This window comes from Eurytemora carolleeae, unplaced genomic scaffold (assembly GCF_000591075.1).
Source record: "Eurytemora carolleeae unplaced genomic scaffold, Eaff_2.0 scaffold197, whole genome shotgun sequence".
NCBI lineage: Eukaryota > Metazoa > Arthropoda > Copepoda > Calanoida > Temoridae > Eurytemora > Eurytemora carolleeae.
Genome location: NW_019396181.1, coordinates 151,531 through 174,579, shown reverse-complemented (window position 1 = coordinate 174,579; position 23,049 = coordinate 151,531). Strand labels below are relative to the sequence as shown.

Sequence of the window (23,049 nt, the reverse complement as noted above, 5' to 3'; positions counted from 1 at the left end):
ATTCTTTACTTTGTTCGTAGATTTCTTCAAATTCTTCAAATGTCGTCTTTTCAATAAAAATTGCAGGCAATCTACAAACAAAATTGTGAACAATAAGACGTTACAGAAACTTATGACTGAATAAGATTAGTTTTTTTCGATAATAAAAGTTAATTTCTAGTCTCAAAATCTGTTCCTGAACAACTTATTAGTTTACTGTCGAATTTGTGTTACTTTTTTCGTGGTTGTCATTGAATAATGAAAAAACCGTTCTCAAAATTATCCCTCCCAAATGGACAATTCATGAGAATTTAATTTAAAGATTGAATTTGGGCTCTTGCTGAACAAATATGCACCGTAAAAACGTCTGATAGGTCTCAAATTAATCCTTCCAAATTACTCTACAATACTACATTCTCAGTTCAACTACCATACATTGCCAGTCACTCCCTTTCAGTAAACATTTTGCGGTAATGGATAGAAATAAATTTAATTTAATTATTATATTAGTACAATGTTTAAAGAATATTTATTAAATATGGAAAAAAAATTCAGAGAGAAATGTTACTAAGAATGGTTAGGGAACGCTGAAGAATAAGGTAATATTGTTGGAATAATTTCAAAGTTTGAAGTAGTTGAACTGTAACAGCTAGTCAAACTAGTTCTCTTACACTCAGATTAAAGGAATATTGACTAAACTTGTAATCTAAACCTTGACATTAATTTATGATATTTTTTTTTACAGAAAATGTTTTAGAAAAAAATTTAGTTAACTTTACAATTTTTTCCAAAACATCCTCAAATTTGAATCTAAAGCTTTATGTATAAATTATGTTATTTAAAAATTGACAAAATTGATCCATCAATATTTTCTAGGCGTGAGACAAGTATTTACTTCAATGGAGGCTTCACAGGTTAGTTAAAGTCTAAATTTGTCGTATTCTGATGAAATCATGAAATTAAAACCATAAATCACTAAAAAGCCGACAAATTGGAATGAGATTTAAATCAACCAATTTTAAAAATAGTGTATCAACTTGTCAGTTTAAATCAACCAATTTAAAAAATAGTGTATCAACTTGTCAGATAAAAGCAACCAACTTTAAAAATAGTGTATCAACTTGTCAGTTTAAATCAACCAATTTAAAAAATAGTGTATCAACTTGTCATTTTAAATCAACCAATTTTAAAAATAGTGTATCAACTTGTCAGTTTAAATCAACCAATTTAAAAAATAGTGTATCAACTTGTCAGTTTAAAGCAACCAACTTTAAAAGTAGTGTATCAACTTGTCGGTTTAAATCAACCAACTTACAAAAATAGTGTATCAACTTGTTATTTTAAATTAACCAACTTTAAAAAATAGTGTATCAACTTGTCAGTTTAAAGCAACCAATTTTGAAAAACGTAAAAACAACCAATCTGAAAGCTGAATTTATATGATTAATTCGTTTGAACCGAATCGACCAGAAAGCATAATGAAATCATGGATAAAATAATTTTGGGTGTTTTCTTATTATTAGGGAGCTGACTCTGGTCTTGAAACTGAGCTTGAAAATGAGTCTAATGAGAGTAGTAATTTAAAAATTGTGTATCAACTTGTCAGTTTAAATCAACCAATTTTAAAAATAGTGTATCAACTTGTCAGTTTAAAGCAACCAATTTTAAAAATAGTGTATCAACTTGTCAGTTTAAATCAACCAATTTTAAAAATAGTGTATCAACTTGTCNCAGATCGGTTCAGTTCGATTCAGGTCGGTTCAAGTCGGTTCAGGTCGGTTCAGGTCGGTTCAAGTCGGTTCAGGTCAGTTCAAATCAATTCCTTTTTGTCTCATCGCTATAAGTTCGGGTTTGTTCAGTTTTGTCTGATCGCTATCAGCAGACTAAGGTAGAACCAAGAGAGAACTTGAAACTTGTTCATTTCTCTCACAGTAGGACTTAAACTCCTTCATTTAAACTTATTTTAGTAATCTTTTTTTAACATCATTGTAAATTATTTCTATTACTATTATTAGTATTCGTATTCTTATTATTATTATTATTATTATTATTATTATTATTATTAAACCTTAACAAAAAATAAAAGTTGTGTTTGAATTAAGTGAAATGATTCTTTCTGTGTGTGTAACAACATTTTATTTTGGCATAAAAATAGTCTTTTATTAAGACGACAAAATGTTAAAAAAAATGTAAAAAACTTGTTTGATAACAGTTCAAAATAAAACCATTTAATTTTCTGCGCCCTTTATCTATAATATTAATTGATGATTGGTTTAGGTTGTTGATATATCTCCTCCCCAGCCCTCCCTCCCCTCTCCGCCTCTTCTCTCCACCAAGCCTAGCTCCCCCAAGGAATTTATGGATCTCGGCGCCACCCCCAATGGATCTACTCTATATATCGCGGCGTATGAATATCAGGAAAAGCCTCAAACTAACCTCAGGAAAATATTCCTCTTCAATTTACAGAATATGCAAACAAAATCTGCCAATTAAACTTTTTTCTTGAATTCAGACCATAAATAATAAATATATCAAAACTTTTGAAGAAATTGTAGAAGTTGTTTTCATAATATTTTATCAGTCAGCTAACATTCTATGGAAATCTAGGCCGAGCCCCGGCCCCCGTCAGCTTTCAAAATTAAATCAATATATGATGTAATATTCCTTTGTTAAGTATATATTGAAAATCAGCCAAATAGAGATTTAAAAAACATATGTGATAAGTTTAAATCAACCAACTTTAAAAATAGTGTATCAACTTGTCAGTTTAAATCAACCAACTTTAAAAATAGTGTACTGGGTCTGTTCAACTTGANGGGGGGCGGTGTTCTCGCACCCCTTACTCCTACCGCGCCCCGAATCTTTCATCAATATCTTGAGAGGATAAATATTGAATTTAGAACAAAGATAAAAAGTTCTGGGTTTAGGAGTAAATACAATTCACACGTTGGTAACGACTGGTCCAGAATCAAGGTATGTTAATAAAAAGGGGGGGGGGATACTCAAGGTTAAATTAAGAATGGGATATCCCTATTTCCCCCCCCCCCTTTACAAAATGAAATACTGTAGATTTTTTATTGTATTGTATTGTTAAACAGGGATTAAAGGGTACCGTTGTGAATCAGACGTACCACTCTACAAATAAAAAGTCAACTGAAATAACGTAAACAGTCCATTTAAATAAAACTGTATAAAAAAAACTTACTGTGCCGGTGTAGCGTTACATCCAGACCAGGGTAATATTTGGCCCGGGTGCAATACAAAGAAGGCATTATTAAACAAACACATTTAAAAAGTCTGGACAAGAGTGGAAAACATGCCTAAATAATGTACATAATGTGTGTGCTTCTAATTTTTAATTTTATGGCCTACCAAACAAAAAATTGTAACAATTTCAAATGATAACAATGCTTTGGGTCCGTCAAAGTAAACAATTTTTGGCCCCCCCGTTCTATTAATTTTGTACATAACCAGCGGTAATTTCCTAATATGCGGTTTTTTGACCCCCCCCCCCCTTCTCCCTCCTATTAATTTTGTACATGGATTTCACACGTAACACTAACCCGGACTAAATTTGACGCCCAGGCCTTATTTAACGTGACACCGGTAACGGATTTAACTGAGTTTTCTATTTAACATGTTCTTTATTAAAAGATGTCCATTGCTGAGAAAAAGTTACGGATAGCTGCAAGTACAAATAATTCCGAGCAGGTGGAGCAGCTCTGCCAAAATGGTGTTAATGTCAGGTTGGTAATTATAAGTCATACAGTGATCCTCATCAAACAATAGAAACGGAAGACGACATTAAAGCAATCTTTAAATGTATTTGATGTTGTTTTACGAGTAGAAGGAGCTTGAAAATTAACCTACTAAGTGAAATTGCTGTGTCTCGTGTTTATTGGACTATTAAGATCTTTAGTCCAAAGTCCTCGCTGTATTCCATAGTTTTATGGAGACCACTGTGAAATAGCTTGTTGCACATTTTTTTCATATGGAAAAAATTACATAATGTCAATGATATATTGGAAATATCAAGCCTTTGATCTTTTTGAATTATTTTTACTTTTCCAGGTGTTTCGATGAACATCAGCGAAGTCCCTTACATTTTGCTGCTGCCATGGGTTACTCTGAAGTTGCAGAGATCTTACTTAAGCATGGAGCTGACCCTAATCAGAAGGTAGGTAACCGTAGTATAGAGCTGATCCTAATTAGAAGGTAGGAAACAGTAGAATGGAGCAGACCCTTATTAGAAGCTAGTAAACTGTAGAATAATCTAGTACTAATCAGAAGGTAGGAACCTGTAGAATGGAGCTCCTGCTAATCAGAAGGTAGGAAACTGTAGAATCGAGCTAACCCTAATCAGAAGGTAGGAAACCCTAGAATGGAGCAGACCCTTATTAGAAGGTAGGAAACTGTAGAATAATCTAGTACTAATCAGAAGGTAGGAAACTGTAGAATGGAGCTGATCCTAGTTCAGTAAGCAGGAAACTGTAAAATGGAGCTGACCCTAATCAAAGGGTAGGAAATTGTAGAATGGAGTTAATCCTAATCAGAAGGTAGGAATTTGTAGAATGGAGCTGATCCTAATCAGAAGGTAGGAAACTGTAGAATGGAGCTGGTTATTCCTTATCAGAAGGTAGGAAACTGTAGAATGGAGCTGGTTATTCCTTATCAGAAGGTAGGAACTGACCCTAATCAAAGGGTAGGAAATTGTAGAATGGAGTTAATCCTAATCGAAGGTAGGAAACTGTAGAATGGAGCTGGTTATTCCTTATCAGAAGGTAGGAAACTGTAGAATGGAGCTGGTTATTCCTTATCAGAAGGTAGGAACTGTAGAATGGAGCTACTGCTAATCAGAAGATAGGAAACTGTAGAATGGAGCTGATCTTAATCAGAAGGTAGGAAATTGTAGAATGGAGCTACTACTAATCAGAAGGTATAAAACTGTAGAATGGAGTTAATTACTATTCAAATGATAGACAGTACAGTATGTTGTGCATTATACTAACAATGAAATATAGGTCTGCACCTGGCAGCGTGTACCAACCATGTAAAGTGTACACTGTACAGTTCATACATATAATAACATGTGTACTCGTAGGATAAGCTAGGAAATACAGCTCTGTACCTGGCAGCGTGTACCAACCATGGATATTGTACACTGTACAGTACATACATATAATAACATTTGTACTCCTAGGATAAACTAGGAAATACAGCTCTGCACCTGGCAGCGTGTACCAACCATGTACCTGTTGTAACTCTACTACTTCGAGCTGGAACTGATATTACAACTATTGATAACAACGGAAGGTTAGACAAGTCATTTTGTGTTTACAGTACCCGACATTTGAATTTGCCGGCACATAATGGTCTCTTGACGCCCCTTTACTCACAATAGAAAGTTGTTCTCGGTGGCTGACGAAAGTTGAGATTGATAGCTTTCTAAAATGAACTTTAAATTTTCTGTACACTTCCTTTACACTATTTTATATTAAAACCCGATCAAAAAATATTAAGCCACTCCCTGGTTTAAAATGAGAAGTAAGGATAAATAAAGATGAAGAGCCGTCATTCAGCGCAGGATTGACCAAATACAATAATTTTTTAACCAAGTAGTTCTGACATTTTAGAGTTAATTAATGATCTGGTGATAATTAATCCTTTGGGAGAAAAAAGTGTGATTTGTATGGTTTTTTTCAACACCCTTCAAATGATGGGACCCGACCTGAAGAACCTGGCCCACAGCATGACCAGGAGGATCCTGGAGAATATCAGGACAAATAGAGGGATGATTAGATACTAGCCCTATTTTATTTATGTGTTTTAAGAAAACTATTATTACAATTTATCCATTTACACTCATTTATTTCAGACACCGGCCAATTTAAATGTCGGGTATTGTACGTTACATTTTTTTTACAGAAAGAATCCGTTTTCATGATAAGAGATAAACCTGTTTAATCATGATAGATCAGTTTAAAATAACTTGTTGTAAGATAGCAAGAGTTTGATTAAAATTTTATCAAAATTGAATTTTTACTTAATCAATAAAATGATATTTTTTATCAGAACTCCTATGCAACTTGCTCAAGCGAAGTTAAAGATATTACAACGAAGTAGTTCCACTCAAAAAGAAATGTCCCAGGTAAGTTTTAGAACCTGCAGACCTTTTTCTTTAAGGGACTGTTCTCCTAAGAGAAATAGGTTGAAGCTATGAGCAAAGAGCAATTAGCACAAGATTATTAATTATTGTCGTCTACATCATTCCTTGGAAATTCGGCTTAAAGGGAATGTATTAGTAATTTCAAGCGGCTTTTAATTATGGAGTGGCATGACCGATTCACAAGAGTACCGCTAAAAGCTTTGTCGGATCAAAAATGAATGCGTAATCCATGTTTATTTTCCTACATATTGAGTATTTTTAATTGTGGTTTCTCTTCATAAGTAACTCGCGCATATCTTCTAAAGAAACAATGAAAAAAATTGTCAGAATTAAACCTTTTCAAGTTATAAAACAGATAACCTACCACATTTTTGATCAGATAATGGTTTAAATAGATTCGATATTAATTCTTAAAATCTCTTAAATAGCAGGGTTCCTTAAGTCAATTTTACTGTTACTGCGTTCTTAGAATTATGAATAATCAATTCAAATATTACTGTTTTGTATTTACAAAGTAGAATATCTAAACAATCCCTTTAAATATATCTGAACTATTCCTTTATATATATCTGAAGAATCCCTTTAAATAAATCTGAACATTTCTTTTAAATATATCTGAACAATTCCTTTAAATATATCTGAACAATCCTTTAAATATATCTGAACAATCCTTTTCAATATATTTGAATAGTTTCTTTAAATATTTATGAACAATCCATTTAAATATATCTAAACAATTCCTTGAAATATTTCTGAACAATCCCTTTAAATATATCTAAACAATCCTTTTAAATATATCTGAATAGTTTCTTTAAATATATCTGAACAATTCCTTTAAATATATCTGAACAATTCCTTGACATTTATCTGAACAATTCCTTTAAATATATCTGAACAATTCCTTTACATATATCTATACAATTCCTTTACATATATGTGAACAATTCCTTTATATATATATCTGAACAATTCTTTTAAATATATCTAAACAATTCCTTGACATATATCTGAACAATTCCTTTAAATATATATGAACAATTCTTTTAAAAATATCTGAACAATCCCTTTAAATATATCTGAACAATTCCTTTACATATATCTATTCAATTCCCTTACATATATGTGAACAATTCCTTTATATATATATCTGAACAATTCTTTTAAAAATATCTGAACAATCCCTTTAAATATATCTGAACTATTCCTTTATTTATGTCTGAACAATCTCTTTAAATATATCTGAACTATTCCTTTATATATATCTGAACAATTCTTTTAAATAAATCTGAACAATTCCTTTATATATATCTGAACTATTCCTTTATATATATCTGAACTATTCCTTTTTATATATGTCTGAACAATCCCTTTAAATATATCTGAACTATTCCTTTATATATATCTGAACTATTCCTTTATATATATCTGAACTATTCCTTTTATATATGTCTGAACAATCCCTTTAAATATATCTGAACTATTCCTTTTTATATATCTGAACTATTCCTTTATATATGTCTGAACAATCCCTTTAAATATATCTGAACTATTCCTTTATATATATCTGAACAATTCTTTTAAATAACTCTGAACAATTCCTTTAACGTAAATCCCTTTATAGGTAAAGGATGAAGTAAGTGGAGTACTGGAGATGATGAGGGAATATCTCAAGAAGGTTTTACAGTCAAGAGATACAGATAGGTAAATCAGAGATACAGATAGGAAAATCAGTGATACAATAGATTCAAATCGTAGTTCAGAAATACAGTCCAGAGACAGAAATAAGTAACTCAACTCAGAGATACAGTAGATTCAGATAGTAACTCAGAGATACAGTAGATTCAGATAGTAATTCAGAGATACAGTAGATTCAGATAGGTAATTCAGAGATACAGTAGATTCAGATAGTAATTCAGAGATACAGTAGATTCAGATAGGTAATTCAGAGATACAGATGGGTAACTCGGAGATACAGATAGGTAATTTAGAGATACAGACAGGTAATTCAGAGATACAATAAATTCAGATTTTAGCACATAGATACAGATAGGTAACTAATAGATACAGTCTAGAGATACAGATAGGAAACTTAGAGATACAGTCTAGAGATACAGATAGGTAACTAATAGATACAGTCTAGAGATACAGATAGGAAATTTAGAGATACAGTCTAGAGATACAGATAGGTAACTTAGAGATACAGTCTTGAGACACAGATAGGTAACTTAGAGATATAGTCTAGAGATACAGATAGGTAATTTAGGGATGCTGAGATAAAGGTAGGTTACTCAGGGATACAGATTATAGAGATGCAGTGGTGATATAGAATACTCAATCCGAAAAGAAAAATATTTTGTATTTAACACAAGAACAAGAAAAATCTATTTTATTTTTCTAATTTTCTGATTTCCAATATTTAACTAAATTTCTAATATTAGACCTGGAGGAACAGAAGAGGTTTATTCACAGCTCATTAATTCATTTTCTCAAGTAAGTTTATGTTTTTTTTTGGATTACTCTCCACTAAATCTATTTTTCTAATCTCTATATCTTTGCAACCTGATGTCGTAGATCTTTGATATTTCAAACTATGAATTCTGTTAGATCAGATAGCCGAAATTATACATATCGGGGGTGTACACCATCAGGTTGCAAAGATATAACGATTAGGAAATCAAGGTTTTTGACAAGTAATCAGTTCCTTTGTAATTATTAGTTGACTACGTCATTGGCAGATAAATCAAATATTCAAAAGAACCAACTTTTTTCTATTGCAGCTTTTCTTTCAAACAAGCCGGCATCCAAATCTACGTTTAGGGTTCGATACCCCATATAATGAACTTTTTCAACAAAAATGTGTATTTAGTAATATTGTGCTTACATTACTTTAATTAAACCTCAAAACATTTTTAGCTTTACTTCAATTAGTTGGAAGGTTTTTTTCCTTTTCTTAGATACACCCCCCAGACAAGAACTACCAGGTAAGAAAGGGGTTTATAAAAAAACTAGTAAATTATAATCTTTCTTTTTAACTAAAATACCTGCTTTTGGAGAAAGAAAAATAAACTTTGAAGACAAAAATTTGGAAGATTCTTAATCAATTTTGTTACGGGCACTCTACCCTTGTGGCATTTTTCTTGATTGAAACGTGTGGATTTCAATGTTTAAGAAACTTATCAAAATTTGTCGTATTACAGAACATCAATTGTTCTCCACATTTTTCTCCGATAGAGGATTAAAACGTCATGTTGTGAATCGTTTAAGCAATTCTTGAATTAGAGGTGAAAATCCTTTTAAGTGTGTATTTTTACTAAAACAAGAAATTGTTTCAAGACTTGAATTTTCTTCAGATTCTAGCAGACTGGTTGGCGTCAATCTAGCTGGAACCTCGGAGTCCTCAATATCAAACTTTGCCAGCACCTCGGCTCAGGGGATCGGAGGCCCAGAAGCGTCCTTCGGAGGTTCAGGGGTGCCGTTCGGAGGTGTTCGAGGGGGTTCAGGGTGTCCAGTTCTTCCTGGAGGTTCTAGTGGAACGCATGGAGGATTTGGAGGACTAGGAACCTCCGAGGAAAACTCTCAGCCTATGTTGCCATCCTCGGCAGCTGAGGACGGATATCTAGGTATTTCGTATATCCCATTCCCAGTTGTTTTGATAGATCATTTATTCATGGAGAATTTACTTATATTTTATTTGTTGTATTGTGTTAAAAACATTAAAGAAGGAAACTAAAATAATACCATTTTTATAATGATCAGATCCAAAAATAGGTGATTGAAATAAATCTTTACTTTCATCAGAGCCTAAAGTCTGTTATAATACAAGTGAATACTGGATAGCCATCGAGAAATTACACTAAAACCCTGTATTAATTTCTTTTTTATCTCTTAAAGAGTTATTTTTTGATGGCATGGACATGGAAAATATGTTAACTGTCCCTTTAATCCATAGATAGGACACTAGATGTTGTCTTTTCAAGATGTAGGGGTTTTTCGTTCACAATAACTCTGAGGAAGAAACCCAATGGAGTTCCGCGCAGGCAGCGTCGAATTACAAGAAAGAGAGAGAGCATGCGCGGAACTCCTTTTCCCCCCCCCCCTGTTTTTAAACATAAAACCAACAGTTTTACTCTTATTAATAATTATGATTCGTGCTTATTTTTCATTTTCTTTTTTAGCGTCTTAGTCTGCATACTTCACACAGTGACCTTAGTAACGATCTTGGCAATCTACTTCAGTCATTGGGGACTCTTAACCTGAACACTCCCTGAACCTGAACCGTGAACGCTCTCTGAACTCGAAAACTCCCTAAATCTGAACACTCCATGAACATACAAACCCCTGAAGTTTAAGACTCTCTGAACCTGAACACTCCCTGAACCTGAAAGTAACACTGCAAACCACATATCTTTCGCCCTCCCCCCCACATCATCAAAACAATTACTGAACTCACTGTACCTGAAACTTTATCAAATTATCTCTGAACTCCTAAGGTTTCCATTCCCAAACTAAATTTGAGGTCGGAATTAATGAATTACGAGAAGCAGTTGAACTATGTTCTTCTCTACTCTCTAGTGAGAGTCGAGACTGAGACAGCACTAAATAAGAAATTCTGCTTTCTCTTGCTATTCACAAGTTCTGAGCTCAGATAATAATCATTGTAGAAAATCATGTTTTCTAATGAAACGTATTTGCAATTTGCATGGAATAATATCTGCGTCTTTAATACATGTTTTCTACTTGTCACTCTTTTACCATTGTCAAAGCCTAAAAAACGTTGCAAACAAGACATAATGATGGTTTCCGTTTAAATTTTTAAAAGACCCTAGTTCACCTCCACAGTCTACACAATTTGATGCAGTGTTTAATAATCACTCTGAATCATAAAAACTAAAATATTGCCTTGAATGTGACAATTCCAGAGATGAGATTTTAAAAGCTTAAACCCGACTAAAACTCGGTCTTTGCGTCTGCTTAGACCCAAGTAAAGCTCAAGTCAAGACCCGGGTTTTGGATGGCCTTGAGTTTAGTAAGAACCAACCCTCTTGGGTTTTACTATCTTTAAGGCTCAAGTCTTCAGCAGCTTATGATTGTAAATTTCGTAAAATCTTTTATATTTGTACATTTAAAATCTCGGGAATTATTTGTGGTGTCAAATTTTATTAAGTATATAAGATAAACATACTATGAAAATAATGTATCTACATAATTTCGAAATTTACATCTCCTTGTCACAGCTGATCTGACGGCATTCTGTCTGCTACAGAGAGAAAGCATGCAAAACAGTCTCTTTGGTCAAATCAGAACCAATGCTGACTTGGGTTCTTTCAAAGCCCGAGTTTGGGTTTTAGTCGGGTTTAAGCTTTTAAAATCTCATCTCTGGATTACACCTTTTAAATTATAGTAGTTAAGTAGAATGAGGGAAAGGGTGCAGGGCCGCCATGAGCCCCGCAAAATGGTCTCCAAGCCTCCGTTTTCACAGATGAATATTTATAATGACCTGGCGATACCACTTAACGTCAGAATAGATAATGAAGTAATAAATAAGATTTTTAAAAGAAAATATTTAATCTTTAAGTAATTATTCAGTGTTTTCTTGAATATCCAAAAGACATTGCATAACTATTAAAATATTAAATATTTTTCTAAAAATTTGTGTACATCTATTCTAAAGGATACGAGTAGTGCCAGGTCATTTCAAACACTCATCTGATAATCCAGAGGCTTGGAGACCATTTCGCGAAGCTCATGGCGTCTCTGTACCCCCTCCCTAGGAGAAATGGGCTAAAAGTTTACCCAGCTATAAGAAGAATGTAGCTTTACATATTATTTTAAAAGCTGCACTATTTTGAAATCAGAAATGCATCCAATATGCACTTTTAAAAAGCTGCTCATGAATTTTAAAGCAATTTGGTACTGGTCATTGCTGCGAAAATACTTTTTTATCTCAGGCACTCTGAAAATGAAAATATGTTCGGAAAAGAAAATTACTGATTCACTTTTATGTTATTTCTATTTTCCAGTACCCCTTTTAAAATTAATAAACTCTCCCTTTAAGAATATTTTTAGATGTCAATAAAATTATTTCTGTATTAGTAGTAATTATTAAAAGTCACTAAAATACTATGCAATACATACAACTAAAGCAATATTACAACTATTGAATAATAATCTGAACATAATTGTTTTAAAATTCCAAACTATTTTGCCATGAACGAGTGATTTTACGTTTATCCTATGCATGTTATATCGTGATTGTTTGATAAAATTCAGCATTTAGAAAAGTGTACAATAAATAAATATACAGCTGAGACTCCCAAACCTAAGTAAATTGTGTTTTTGGCTGACATATGTAGAATGAAAGTGTTATTTTCATAATAAAGATGGTTCGCGGAGGATCGAGAGCAAACAGCCAAAAAACAAACGATCAAGATAAAGTCGAAAAAAAATCTTGCTTTCAAAATTCGGAAAAATTGTATCAAGCATCCCACAATACTTCACAGGACAGAGACAAGAGAAAAGAAAATCAAACCTATGATAGATATACTGAACACACGACTGGATATACCAGCCATAGGGATAGATATTCCGATCGTGAGGGTCATTACCACCAAGAATTTAACCATCGCGGACATGGCAAGAAATCAGCTAGAGAAATAAGATATGAAATTCAGGTAAAGAAACGGGGCAAATTGGCACATATATTTATCTGCTGGCTCCTCGCGTTGATGTCTAAATATCAGATCATATGTTCAAATCGGATTTTTTTTCTTTAGAAAAGAGTTGTTGCTTAACATTTATTTTTGTGAATTCATTGGTAAAAAGTACCTCATGTTTAAAATTAAGTCAGAAAACGGGAATTTTTCGACTTAGCAAGCTTTCCTTCCTCCCTTTTGATGTTTTTTCCTTAAATCATTTATTTTCCCTTATTCAGACATATTCTTAATAATACTGAAGGAAAAAATTATTTTTCAAGGAGGGAGGGCCCAAAGGAATTGTCAAGTAAATATTTCACTTTGGTTTTGTCCTTTTTGATTGAACTGACCTGTAGGCAAAAAGAATCAGTCTTGCACGAAAAGAGAAGATGGAAAAGGAAGAAGAATCCCAAACACTCTTTTCTGTAACAAAATTGACCAATTTTGACATAGGCTAAAACACTACAGGTTAGTGGAATTATTATTTAAACATATTTTTATCAAAAAAATATATATATATAAGGCCCTTCAATAAGTGACTGAAACCACTACATTTTTAATGTTTCATATCTATGTAACATAAGAAAAAAGCCATGATGTACATTTTTTTTAACGAAAGAAAAGCTAAAAGGAAAAAAATGTGTATTGTAGAATATCCTTTTCTTTGGGTTAAATTAACAATTAAAGGGAGTGTACTGTTATTTCAAGTGGCTCTCTAATAATAGTTTGACATGTCTGATTCCCAACAGTACCCTGAAAAGGGGTTTTGGTCCAAAAATGAATGAGATATCCATGCCATTGTTATACTCTAAAAGTTCATCATTTTCAATTGTGGTTCCTTTACTAAAGTGACTTGTGCATTATTGCTGCAGATACAATATGATGAAGTTTTCCAAACTTAAACACTTTTGAAGCTTGAAAAACGATGATATTTACCACATTATTAATAAGATGAGGCTTAAAGAGTACCCCTCTGTTAATCTCTATTAAAGAGTGGTATGTCCGATTATTGATTAATTGATTGATTATTGTTTATTTCGTTATAAGGCATAAAGAAATAAACGATAATTAGTCAATCAATAATCGGAAATACCGCTCTTGGAGATTGGAGAGTCACTTGTGCGTACCTCACAGTCTCTTTAAGTTTGATATTTGAAAATAATTCTGATCTTGTAAAATAAACGCTGAAATTACGCCTACACTTAATAGTTTTTTTAAGTTTAAAATTGAAATAAATCTGAAAAGAATTAACACTGAAATTACGTCTAACAGTTCCTTTAAGTTTAAAATTAAATTAAATATAATAGAATTAACACTTAAATTACGTCTAATAGTTCCTTTAAGTTTAAAATTGAAATAAATCTGAAAAGAATTAACACTGAAATTATGATTTAACAGTTCCTTTAAGTTTAAAATTAAAATGAATCTGAAAAAATGTACACTGAAATTACGTCTAACAGTTCTTTTAAGTTTAAAATTAAAATAAATCTGATAGAATTAACGCTAAAATTAAATCAATTACGTCTAACAGTTCCTTTAAGTTAAAAATTAAATCTGATAGATTTAACACTGAAATTACGTCTACAGTTACTTCAAGTAAAATTGAAATGAATCTGATGTTTAAAATTGAAATAAATCAGATGTTTAAAATTGAATTAAATCTGATCTTGCAGAATTAACGCTGAAATTAAATCACATATCGAAAGTTTGCAAGAAACCGGAAAAATACAGGTAAGAACTTTGTAAATATCTTTTAAAAGGGAATATTTCCAGTTTTGCCAAAAGAGTAATGCAACAATTATTGCTTATTTGGTTGGTGAAAAGCAAAAATCAGGTTTTATTTAACATCTCTAAAGGCTTGAAAGCTCTAGAAGTTAAACTGATATTACAAAGATCAAAAATCTTCTCTTCTTAAAACATTTTTTTGTTTTGATCCAAAAAGTGATTAAAAGCTAGTTTCTTTTTTAAAAATATTTTTTTAATTTTGCGGAAAAAATTTCACCTTCATACTTATTTTTGTAATGTTTTCATAAAAAGAAATTCTGGTTTGGCTCTGAAAAAAGTTCTAGACCATAAGATTTAATTTTGTTTAATTTAATTTTTAAGTCGCCAATGTTTGACTAAAGTTTCACTATGTTAGATAGCATTTCATTATACTATAAAATATTTCAATTAAAATATATTATTTCAGAATACGAAGTTTAATGTGTTACACTTCAATATACTGACTAAAACTGACGAAGCCCCGGTCAAATACTTTCCTTGTGAAATGGGGCTAGTTCAGTTTTCATTAGAGCAGGTATAGTTCTAGAATGCAGATACAGGGGTGTATATTTTCTCCAAAAATCATCCAGCCTCTATTTAAAAAAAAAATAATTTATAATTTTGTTAATTTTGTTAGTTAATTATGTATGTTTGCGCGGTTCGCAAAAAATGTGTAAAATTTACTGTTCAGATACGGAAGGATATCCTTCTTGTACACTGTTTAGAAATTCAGTATTTTATTATGTTTTAATGAATTTTAGAATGTTTAGGGATTAGAGAAAGAGTTCCACAGTTTTCTTCTCCCTGATAAGGTTCCTGTGAGCTATAGTTTTCAGATCAAACATGATGCAGAGAAAACGCACCAGGTGAGTCCAGAGGCTGATCAATTGATTGATTTTTTGGGTTGGGTTGTTAGTTGATTTATTAATTGATGGTTTGGTTAATTGGTTGGTTAGTTGGTTGGCTGGTTGGTTGGTTGGTTGGTTGGTTGGTTGGTTGGTTGGTTGGTTGGTTGATTGATTGATTGATAGGATGATTGATAGCAAGAAATATATAGACCAGGAACCGCCATATCTAATGNACATCGGCAGGAAGGGATTAAACCTTGGGAGGAAGGATACAAACATCGGCAGGAATGGTTTAAACCTTGGGAGGAAGGATGTAAAACTTGGGAGGAAGGATACAAACATCGGCAGGAAGGGGGTTAAACCTTGGGTGAAGGATGTAAACCTTGGGAGGAAGGATGTAAACCTTGGGAGGAAGGATGTAAACATAGAGAGGAAAGGTTTAAATCTTAAAAGAAAGTAAAACCTCGGAAACAAGGATAAGTGGGAATCTTTTTACCTTGCTTCTCCTTTATAGTTGAACCAATCTCACTGAGCACGAATAAATTTTCCATATTGATCTAAAATCCAAAAATCATATTTAAATAATTAATTTGCATCCGCACTAACTTAATATATTAACTAGTTTCTTTTGTTTTTGACTGTAACATCACTCTGTTTATCAGTGTTTAATCCTTTCTCTTCAACTGCTGTGGGGGCACTGGATTTGTTTACATTCCTCCCACAGTGTACAGTACACAATTTGCGTATATCTGAGTTGGGCGTTCCTGGTCTATATATTTGTTGATTGATAGGATGATTGATTGAATGAATGAATGAATGATTGATTGATTTAATGATCGATTTATTGGCTAATATTTCATGAATCTTGACACAGAAAAAGGAAAATAAACTTATTTTAATAGACCTTAACAATTTTACTTGACCTTAAACCTTTTACCCAGGTGTTATTTTATTGGTAGAAGTGGTTGGTAGGGGAGTGGGAAAGAGGGGGTTTGATTTAAACAAATAGTCCTCTCTCCCTCGCGCCCCCCCCCCTGCCCCTAACTAACTTCCTTGAAAACAATTTCTGCTACATGGAATCCCAAATATATGGATACATAGCAAGAGTTTTTAAATGTCGTATTCTCAACCTAGATCAAGATAAAATACCGCAGAATAACGATTTAAATATATCAAATGCTGTCCTGCGTATTTCAGGGCTATTAATTTACCTTGAAAACAAAAATAAAAACGAGTTTCTTAAGAATTATCAAAAAAAATTATGACCCTCAACAAGATATTTGGATATATTTTCATAAATTCTATTCAACTTGAAGCTTCTAACATCTGAGCAGCTTTCTTTATGTGTAGAACATTGATGAAGCATATCAGCTGTCATAAATCAATAAGTAAATCTCAAGACGACATTCCATGCGCTCTTGCTATGTACCCTATTGTTTGAGATCTACTGTATTTAGTTGGATCTTCACTCTACTCCTCTTCTACGGTTGAGCCAGCAGTGTGAAAACGACCCAGTCCAACATTATACCTGGATACTTCAATCAATCAATCAATTCATTATTCCAGAGGTAAAGCTGTTTTTCTTTCATTTTTTCTTATTTAAATATTAGGTTAGCTCAGACTATTGTTACTACTATTGTTAGAAATGGACTCAGCTAGACAAATGACATTATAACATTAAATTAACATCAAATATACATCCTTTTAGAGTGTTTAACGTCATTTTGACATCACAAAAAGACAACAAATTAACGTAAAAACTAACACATTTTAATGTCAATAGGACGTCATTTTATGACATTAGATTGATGTCAAATATCCTTAAATTATTTCAATTTTTGTTGTTTCCTGTAATGGCCTCTTCTATCCATGGAAATTGTGTTTACTTATTACAATAGTTGATGTGTAACTGAACTGAACAGCTGATTAACCTGATGAGTGAATTCCAATTCATGAATGGTTAATTGCAGGGGTAATCTTTGTTCACATTCATTAATTTTTTTAAAATATGAAATTTTATTTTTCAACTGTTCATTGTAAAAAATAACAAATTATACTTATTATTTATTATTATTTTTAAAAGGGGCGTTATTAAATGAAAATTATTGCTTACCAAAAAAACAGCTTTTCATAAAGGAATGGGTATTTACTTCAGAAGATAAAAGAAATTTCAAAAAGGTTTGGGGGGGGGGCTTAAAATCACATTGCCCCCCCTAAATCAGATTCAGATGGATGAAAATCTATAAAATACATGATTGTGGGAGAGGGGGGGGTATGGCAGGGGAGGAGAATAAGTTTTATGTGTTGAATTGAAAAATTGTTGATGAAAATCACTGTTTCTATTTGAAACATCTCATGAACGTCATATAACGTCAAAAATATGATTTATGACTTGTTAACAAATTACATTAAAAACGTTATTTAACGTGAGCAAAAATTTAATATTTTAAAGTTTTGATTTACCATTTTTTTCATTTCTTAGAGTTCGCTGGAGCAAATTCTAAGAATATAATGTCAGTTGGTTTGAAATAGACCCCAAACATTTACTAAAAAATGGAAGGAAATAGACTTGGGGTCTATTTTTTTAAAAAAGTGGAAGGAAATGGACCCCAAACATTTACTAAAAAATGGAAGGAAATTGACCCAAAACATTTACTAAAAAATGGAAGTAATCAGAGAGGGAAATAAAAATAGAATATTACTTAAATGTTTGCAGTTTATATATATATATATATAGGTAATACTACTAAGAAAAAATTGTTAAGTGATGAAATTTGATCGTTAAAAAAAGCGTAAAAAATGTTAAAAACCCTGAAAAACGTCTTGAAAAAAAGTGATGTCATTTAACATAAGCGATTCAGCAGTGACGTCTCTTGTCTTGCCGGGGACTTCATACTTGAATTTTTACGCATTGTTTAATAACATGGATGTTCAGTAAATGATGAAAATGACATTAATGATATTGTTAATAATAGGATGATGATACTACTCCTCCTCTGTACACTCATCCTGAAGACCTAGAGAAGGAACAGATATTTAAACCCTTAAGACTTATTTCTATAAAGTGTCACTTAAAATTGCGTCGAAAGTCCCTTTAAAGTCGCATCCTTTGCAGGGTAACAGCAATACTATTAAAAGTAATTAGCTCAAAGTCTAAATTCTAACACGATTTTAAGCTTACAAAGTTAAAAATATCTGTTTCTTAAAGACAAGATACCTTACCAATATGATGGTTCAGTTTAAAGGACTATAAATTTTTTCAACGTTTGAACATAATTATGACACCATTGAATCCCTGATATTTACATTGCAACCCTGAAACTAGGGCCGCAATGTTAGATTGCAACCCTAGGGATGCAATCTAAATGATTGCGAATTTTTCTGCCAAAAAGTTGCGGATTTACTACTCCGAAAACATAAATTAGATTTAATTTTTGAGCTCATAAATATGTGTTACAAACCTGAATAGATTCTACAGTTTTTAAAACCCGAAAAAGGTAGATTTTATGTAAATTAAAATGTTATACTTTGTTTAAAAGTCGCAAAATTTACATAAATTTAGTTTAAAAGTTGAAATAAATTACATATCTCTTCATTGCGTGAGGCAACAGAGATGCAATAAATATAGGACTGTTGGGTCCCAAAGCATCACACGCGTAAGGAAGGATGCTTTTGGACCCAACAATGTAATATTCCCTCCTATATTTAATACATCCCTATGGCCTCTCTGTATTGAAGAGATAAATAGTTTTAATAATATCTGCTGGATTAAGACAAGGTACTTAATCAATCTGATGGTTCACTCTACTGGATTATCCCAGTTTAATTTTCAAGTTTTTCCCCTCGATCAGCTGTTCTACAGGTACACCAAAAAAATATAAGTATTATTTGTAAAAACCAGTGTTTCGGATCCATATAATTTTGATTCGGATCCGGATCCGCATCCGTGATGATGGATCCGGATCCTGATACGGAGCCGGATCCGAGGTAACTTTTGATTCTGTGAATCGGATTTTCCCTATTAAATGTTATGCAAGGTTATAATTTATAAACTATAGTAATCCTAAAGTTAAAAATGTCGTCATTACTATTATATAAATGTAAACATTAAATTATTAAAGATAATTTTGAAAAATTTTCGTCATGTAAATAATACATTAACGAACCATTTTGATTTATTTATTCCATGGTTTTGGTTAATTTTTGGCGCTACCCGGATCCATATCAACGTTTCCTGATACGGATCCGGATCCGACCAAATGATACGGATCCGACCGGATCCGGATCCGAAACACTGGTAAAAACCAACAAACATTTGTTTCATATCGATATTTGATAATGTACTGTAGTTTAATTGTTTTTGTTATTTTTGTTTTCTACTCAAGTATATCTTTAACAACAATTTTTATAACAACGCTTTTATTTCTGTCAGAAAACAATTATCTAATTTAAGTTCATAAAATCCTATAGATTAAACAGATTTCTATTGAAATTGCCTTTATTGCCACCAACTGAACTCTCTCACATCACTTGGATATTTCAATGAAATTACTAAATATCACTTTAACTATATGCAATTGCCATTCTGTTGGATCACTTTTACATACTTTAACTGACTTTGAAACACTTTAATACACTTTGAAATCAAATCAAATCAAATATTTAGAACATGAAGATTTCAGTTTTATTGACAATATAATTATCACAAAATACGATAAATCCTCACGACTGATTTTTAAACACTTTAACAACACTTAACCTCGCTTTGGATCACTTTCACACTTCAACTCACTTTGAAACACTTAAAACACTTTCAAGAACTGCTTGTATTTACCTAAATGGGATAATAGGTTTTAAGTGTATTCTTCAACTTTTTAAAAAATCAATAAATATAGGTTGTGCATGAATACGCCCCAGGGAGACAAAATGAGTGACTCCATACTATCCCTGCATAAGCTGAGTACTGAAATGTATTTGTATACACCCAACCTTTCCTGCTCATTCCATGATTGTATTGACCAACCTCAATTCTGCTCACTCATGATCTCTAAAAGGTAAGATCCTGGATCGTAATTCCTTAATCTGTGTATGCTTGTTGTTAACTATTTGAACTTGGTGAGGGTAAAACCTTTTACAAAGATATCAATATATCATAAACATAATATTCAGTTGACAAACTTTAAAGCTAACGTGTTTACCATTTAAATCTTGGAAATTTATCCATTCAGCATCTATTGGCGCCGTCTGAGCCAATGAGATAATTTGGTGAATTGTAACTTCCAATGAGTATCTATAAATTACTATGGATGTAAACTATTGAAATAATTTTTCTCTCAAAGTTATTTTTTGGTAGTTTTAGATTGAAAAATCAACACAGAAATAATACAAAAATTATATAATTTAAACATTCATATATTTTAGATGGATTTTTATCATCTGTGGAGAGTGTTGTCCATATTATAATATAGATCTGAGAGTCGGAAGGCAAACAAGACTGTTTTTTTCTTTATTTTAATTTAAATATTTGTTGTATTGTATATCAACTGTTTGGTTCCAAAGTAGCAAGGTAAAAAGAAACGCCGATCAAAATTTTCGATTTCATTCTTAATCTTTCCCAAGCTTAAAAGAATTTATGGATCCAGTGTCCGAATATAATGAATTTGAGCCGCGTCTTAAATCCGCCAAAAACCGGTTTCAATGGAGCGCCGGCTTAAATCTTTAAACATTGAATACAATTTTAAGTGAAACCAACCATATTTGAGCCCCGGCTTAAATTTAAGCCGCCGCTCAAATTCTTTAAATTCGGCCTCAGGTTTGCTTTGTAAAGCTATAAAATGGAAAGGTTTATTATTATTCCAAAGAAAAGTTACATTAATTTGTTCTTGTTATTTATTCAAAATCAGGGAATTACAAAAAATTACAAAAAAACTGTTTGTCTGGTATAGACATCTTCCAGTAGAGGTTGAGAAGCAGGTTGACCGGATTGATCTTTATCCAAACACTGAACCTGGAGATCAAGGTGGGATTGATCCTGGAGATCAAGGCTGGGTTCCTCATCTACCTGTCCAGGAAGCATCAAGAAGATCAAGGTATTTTCCCTGCATCTACCTCTTCCACCAGGTTTTTTTACCAAACATTTTTCTAATCAAAAAGTATCATCAGCTCTCAGATCGTTGTTATCATCATTATTAATTGTATTTGAAGTGGTAATCTTTGATTGTTTGTCTGGATGTCCGATCATAACTGGACCCCATTGACCAATTTGCCTCAAATTTTGAATGAGAACTTCTTAGAACCTTCTTAGTATGGAGTTAAACTTATCAGTTGAGTTACTTGACTTCTATTTTAAAAACGACAGGCAAAGCTGGGTTCCCAAGCTAGCAAGCAATACCTTTGTAAATGCTCTTTTAATATATATTCTCTCGGATATAAATTATGATTGCTATTCTTAATCATGGTAGAGTCCATCCATTAAAAATGATTGGTAATTAAAAAAGATGTTAAATTTATTTTAACCCGCCCCCCCCCCCCCCCCATCAATCTTTGCAAATTATAAATCCACTAGATACGTGGATACAGATCCTACTAATGACTGGGGCGTAGTCAAGTCACGTGGTATCCCGGCAGGGGTCATGTTAAACCAAACTGGAGAGTGGAACGGACCTATCCGAGGAAAGTAAGTTTTTTTTTCCTTTTATTGTTTTAACAAGTTAAAAAAGATTTATTTTTTGCTCAATTTAATTTCTTTTTAGTAAAATAACACCTTGATATAACATGCATTCGTTAGTCATTAAAAAATGGATTTGATTCTTAAAATCCATAGAGGTTGAAGATTAGATTTGGTAGGTATTTTTCAATTTTACAACGTAAAAACCCAACTATTAAATTATGTTACTAAACCTAGTATTTGTTAGGTCAGAGCATGTGTTTACATCTGACAGGAAACTGCTGGAGCAGCAGTTATCCCTGCAGATCCAAGATAATAAAAAAGGGGTAACAATCAAATTTCCAAATCAATTTATTTTTTTTCGTTAAAACTTTATAAACATTCAACATTATTCTTTGTTTCAGATTTACGAAACAAATACGAGTTTATCTCAAGGATCAACCATTCAAAGTTCTGTTCTAAATTCTAGTCCGCCATCTTTAACTCTGACGTCACCTTTTGCGCGTGGACGTGGAATGCCGCAATTTTTATCAAATATTCACGATATAGAGTTTAGAAACCCGATGGGTCGTGGTCGGGGGTTTTCTGTCGCAGGGCGAGGCCAGGACTGTGATGTAAGAGGTCTCGGAAGAGGTTTTGAGCGCCTAAAGATGTAAAATATTTATATATATTTTTTTTGCTTTGAAAATTTGTAAATTATATTTTCAGATCAAGATGGCATCCGATGTCAGAAGTATTCTTAAATATTATTCTGTATATTCAGAACAGGACAAGGAAGGGTCAATAATTAATCAAAATAAAAGTATATGCTTGTAACACAAATAAAAATATGAATAATAATTTCGCGTGAAAATGTTATCAAAGCTAATGACAACAAGTTTAAATTTGATTATTTACAATAAACACGGAAAATCCTGAATACATGTATTTAAG

At 32.3% G+C, this 23,049-nt stretch overlaps 2 protein-coding genes and 1 long non-coding RNA gene across 8 annotated transcripts; all 3 read left to right on the top strand.

Annotated features, from left to right (window-relative positions):
* The first annotated feature begins 358 nt into the window (after positions 1-358).
* LOC111697406 (uncharacterized) lies at positions 359-1,558 on the top strand. The gene is made up of 3 exons (XR_002764282.1): positions 359-578; positions 856-893; positions 1,503-1,558. It is a non-coding gene; the product is annotated as an uncharacterized LOC111697406 (long non-coding RNA).
* A 695-nt stretch (positions 1,559-2,253) lies between these two features.
* On the top strand, positions 2,254-10,931 carry LOC111697426 (ankyrin repeat domain-containing protein 54). 4 transcript variants are annotated; one of them, XR_002764287.1, is made up of 10 exons: positions 2,254-2,420; positions 2,880-2,952; positions 3,634-3,725; positions 4,051-4,156; positions 5,180-5,292; positions 6,052-6,127; positions 7,767-7,846; positions 8,584-8,635; positions 10,321-10,661; positions 10,807-10,931. XR_002764287.1 is itself a non-coding variant. In XM_023467451.1 (9 exons), the coding sequence occupies exons 1-9, from the start codon at positions 2,338-2,340 to the stop codon at positions 10,411-10,413; spliced, it is 768 nt and encodes a 255-aa protein (XP_023323219.1). In that variant the 5' UTR covers positions 2,254-2,337; the 3' UTR covers positions 10,414-10,931. The 4 variants fall into 4 exon arrangements, 1 of the variants encoding a protein (XP_023323219.1); XR_002764285.1 differs by having other exon boundaries at positions 10,791-10,931; XR_002764286.1 differs by having other exon boundaries at positions 10,779-10,931.
* LOC111697423 (protein maelstrom homolog) lies at positions 10,551-22,825 on the top strand. Of its 3 annotated transcripts, none has more exons than XM_023467443.1 (15): positions 10,551-10,635; positions 12,255-12,816; positions 13,194-13,250; positions 14,509-14,568; positions 15,029-15,136; positions 15,372-15,467; positions 16,907-17,017; positions 18,425-18,475; positions 19,223-19,311; positions 20,345-20,503; positions 20,871-20,933; positions 21,395-21,538; positions 22,015-22,125; positions 22,364-22,442; positions 22,521-22,825. In XM_023467443.1, the coding sequence occupies exons 2-15, from the start codon at positions 12,526-12,528 to the stop codon at positions 22,770-22,772; spliced, it is 1,671 nt and encodes a 556-aa protein (XP_023323211.1). In that variant the 5' UTR covers positions 10,551-10,635; positions 12,255-12,525; the 3' UTR covers positions 22,773-22,825. The 3 variants fall into 3 exon arrangements, with proteins under 3 accessions (XP_023323211.1, XP_023323212.1, XP_023323213.1); XM_023467444.1 differs by having other exon boundaries at positions 12,239-12,816; XM_023467445.1 differs by lacking the exon at positions 10,551-10,635 and having other exon boundaries at positions 12,234-12,816.
* The last annotated feature ends 224 nt before the right edge of the window (positions 22,826-23,049 follow it).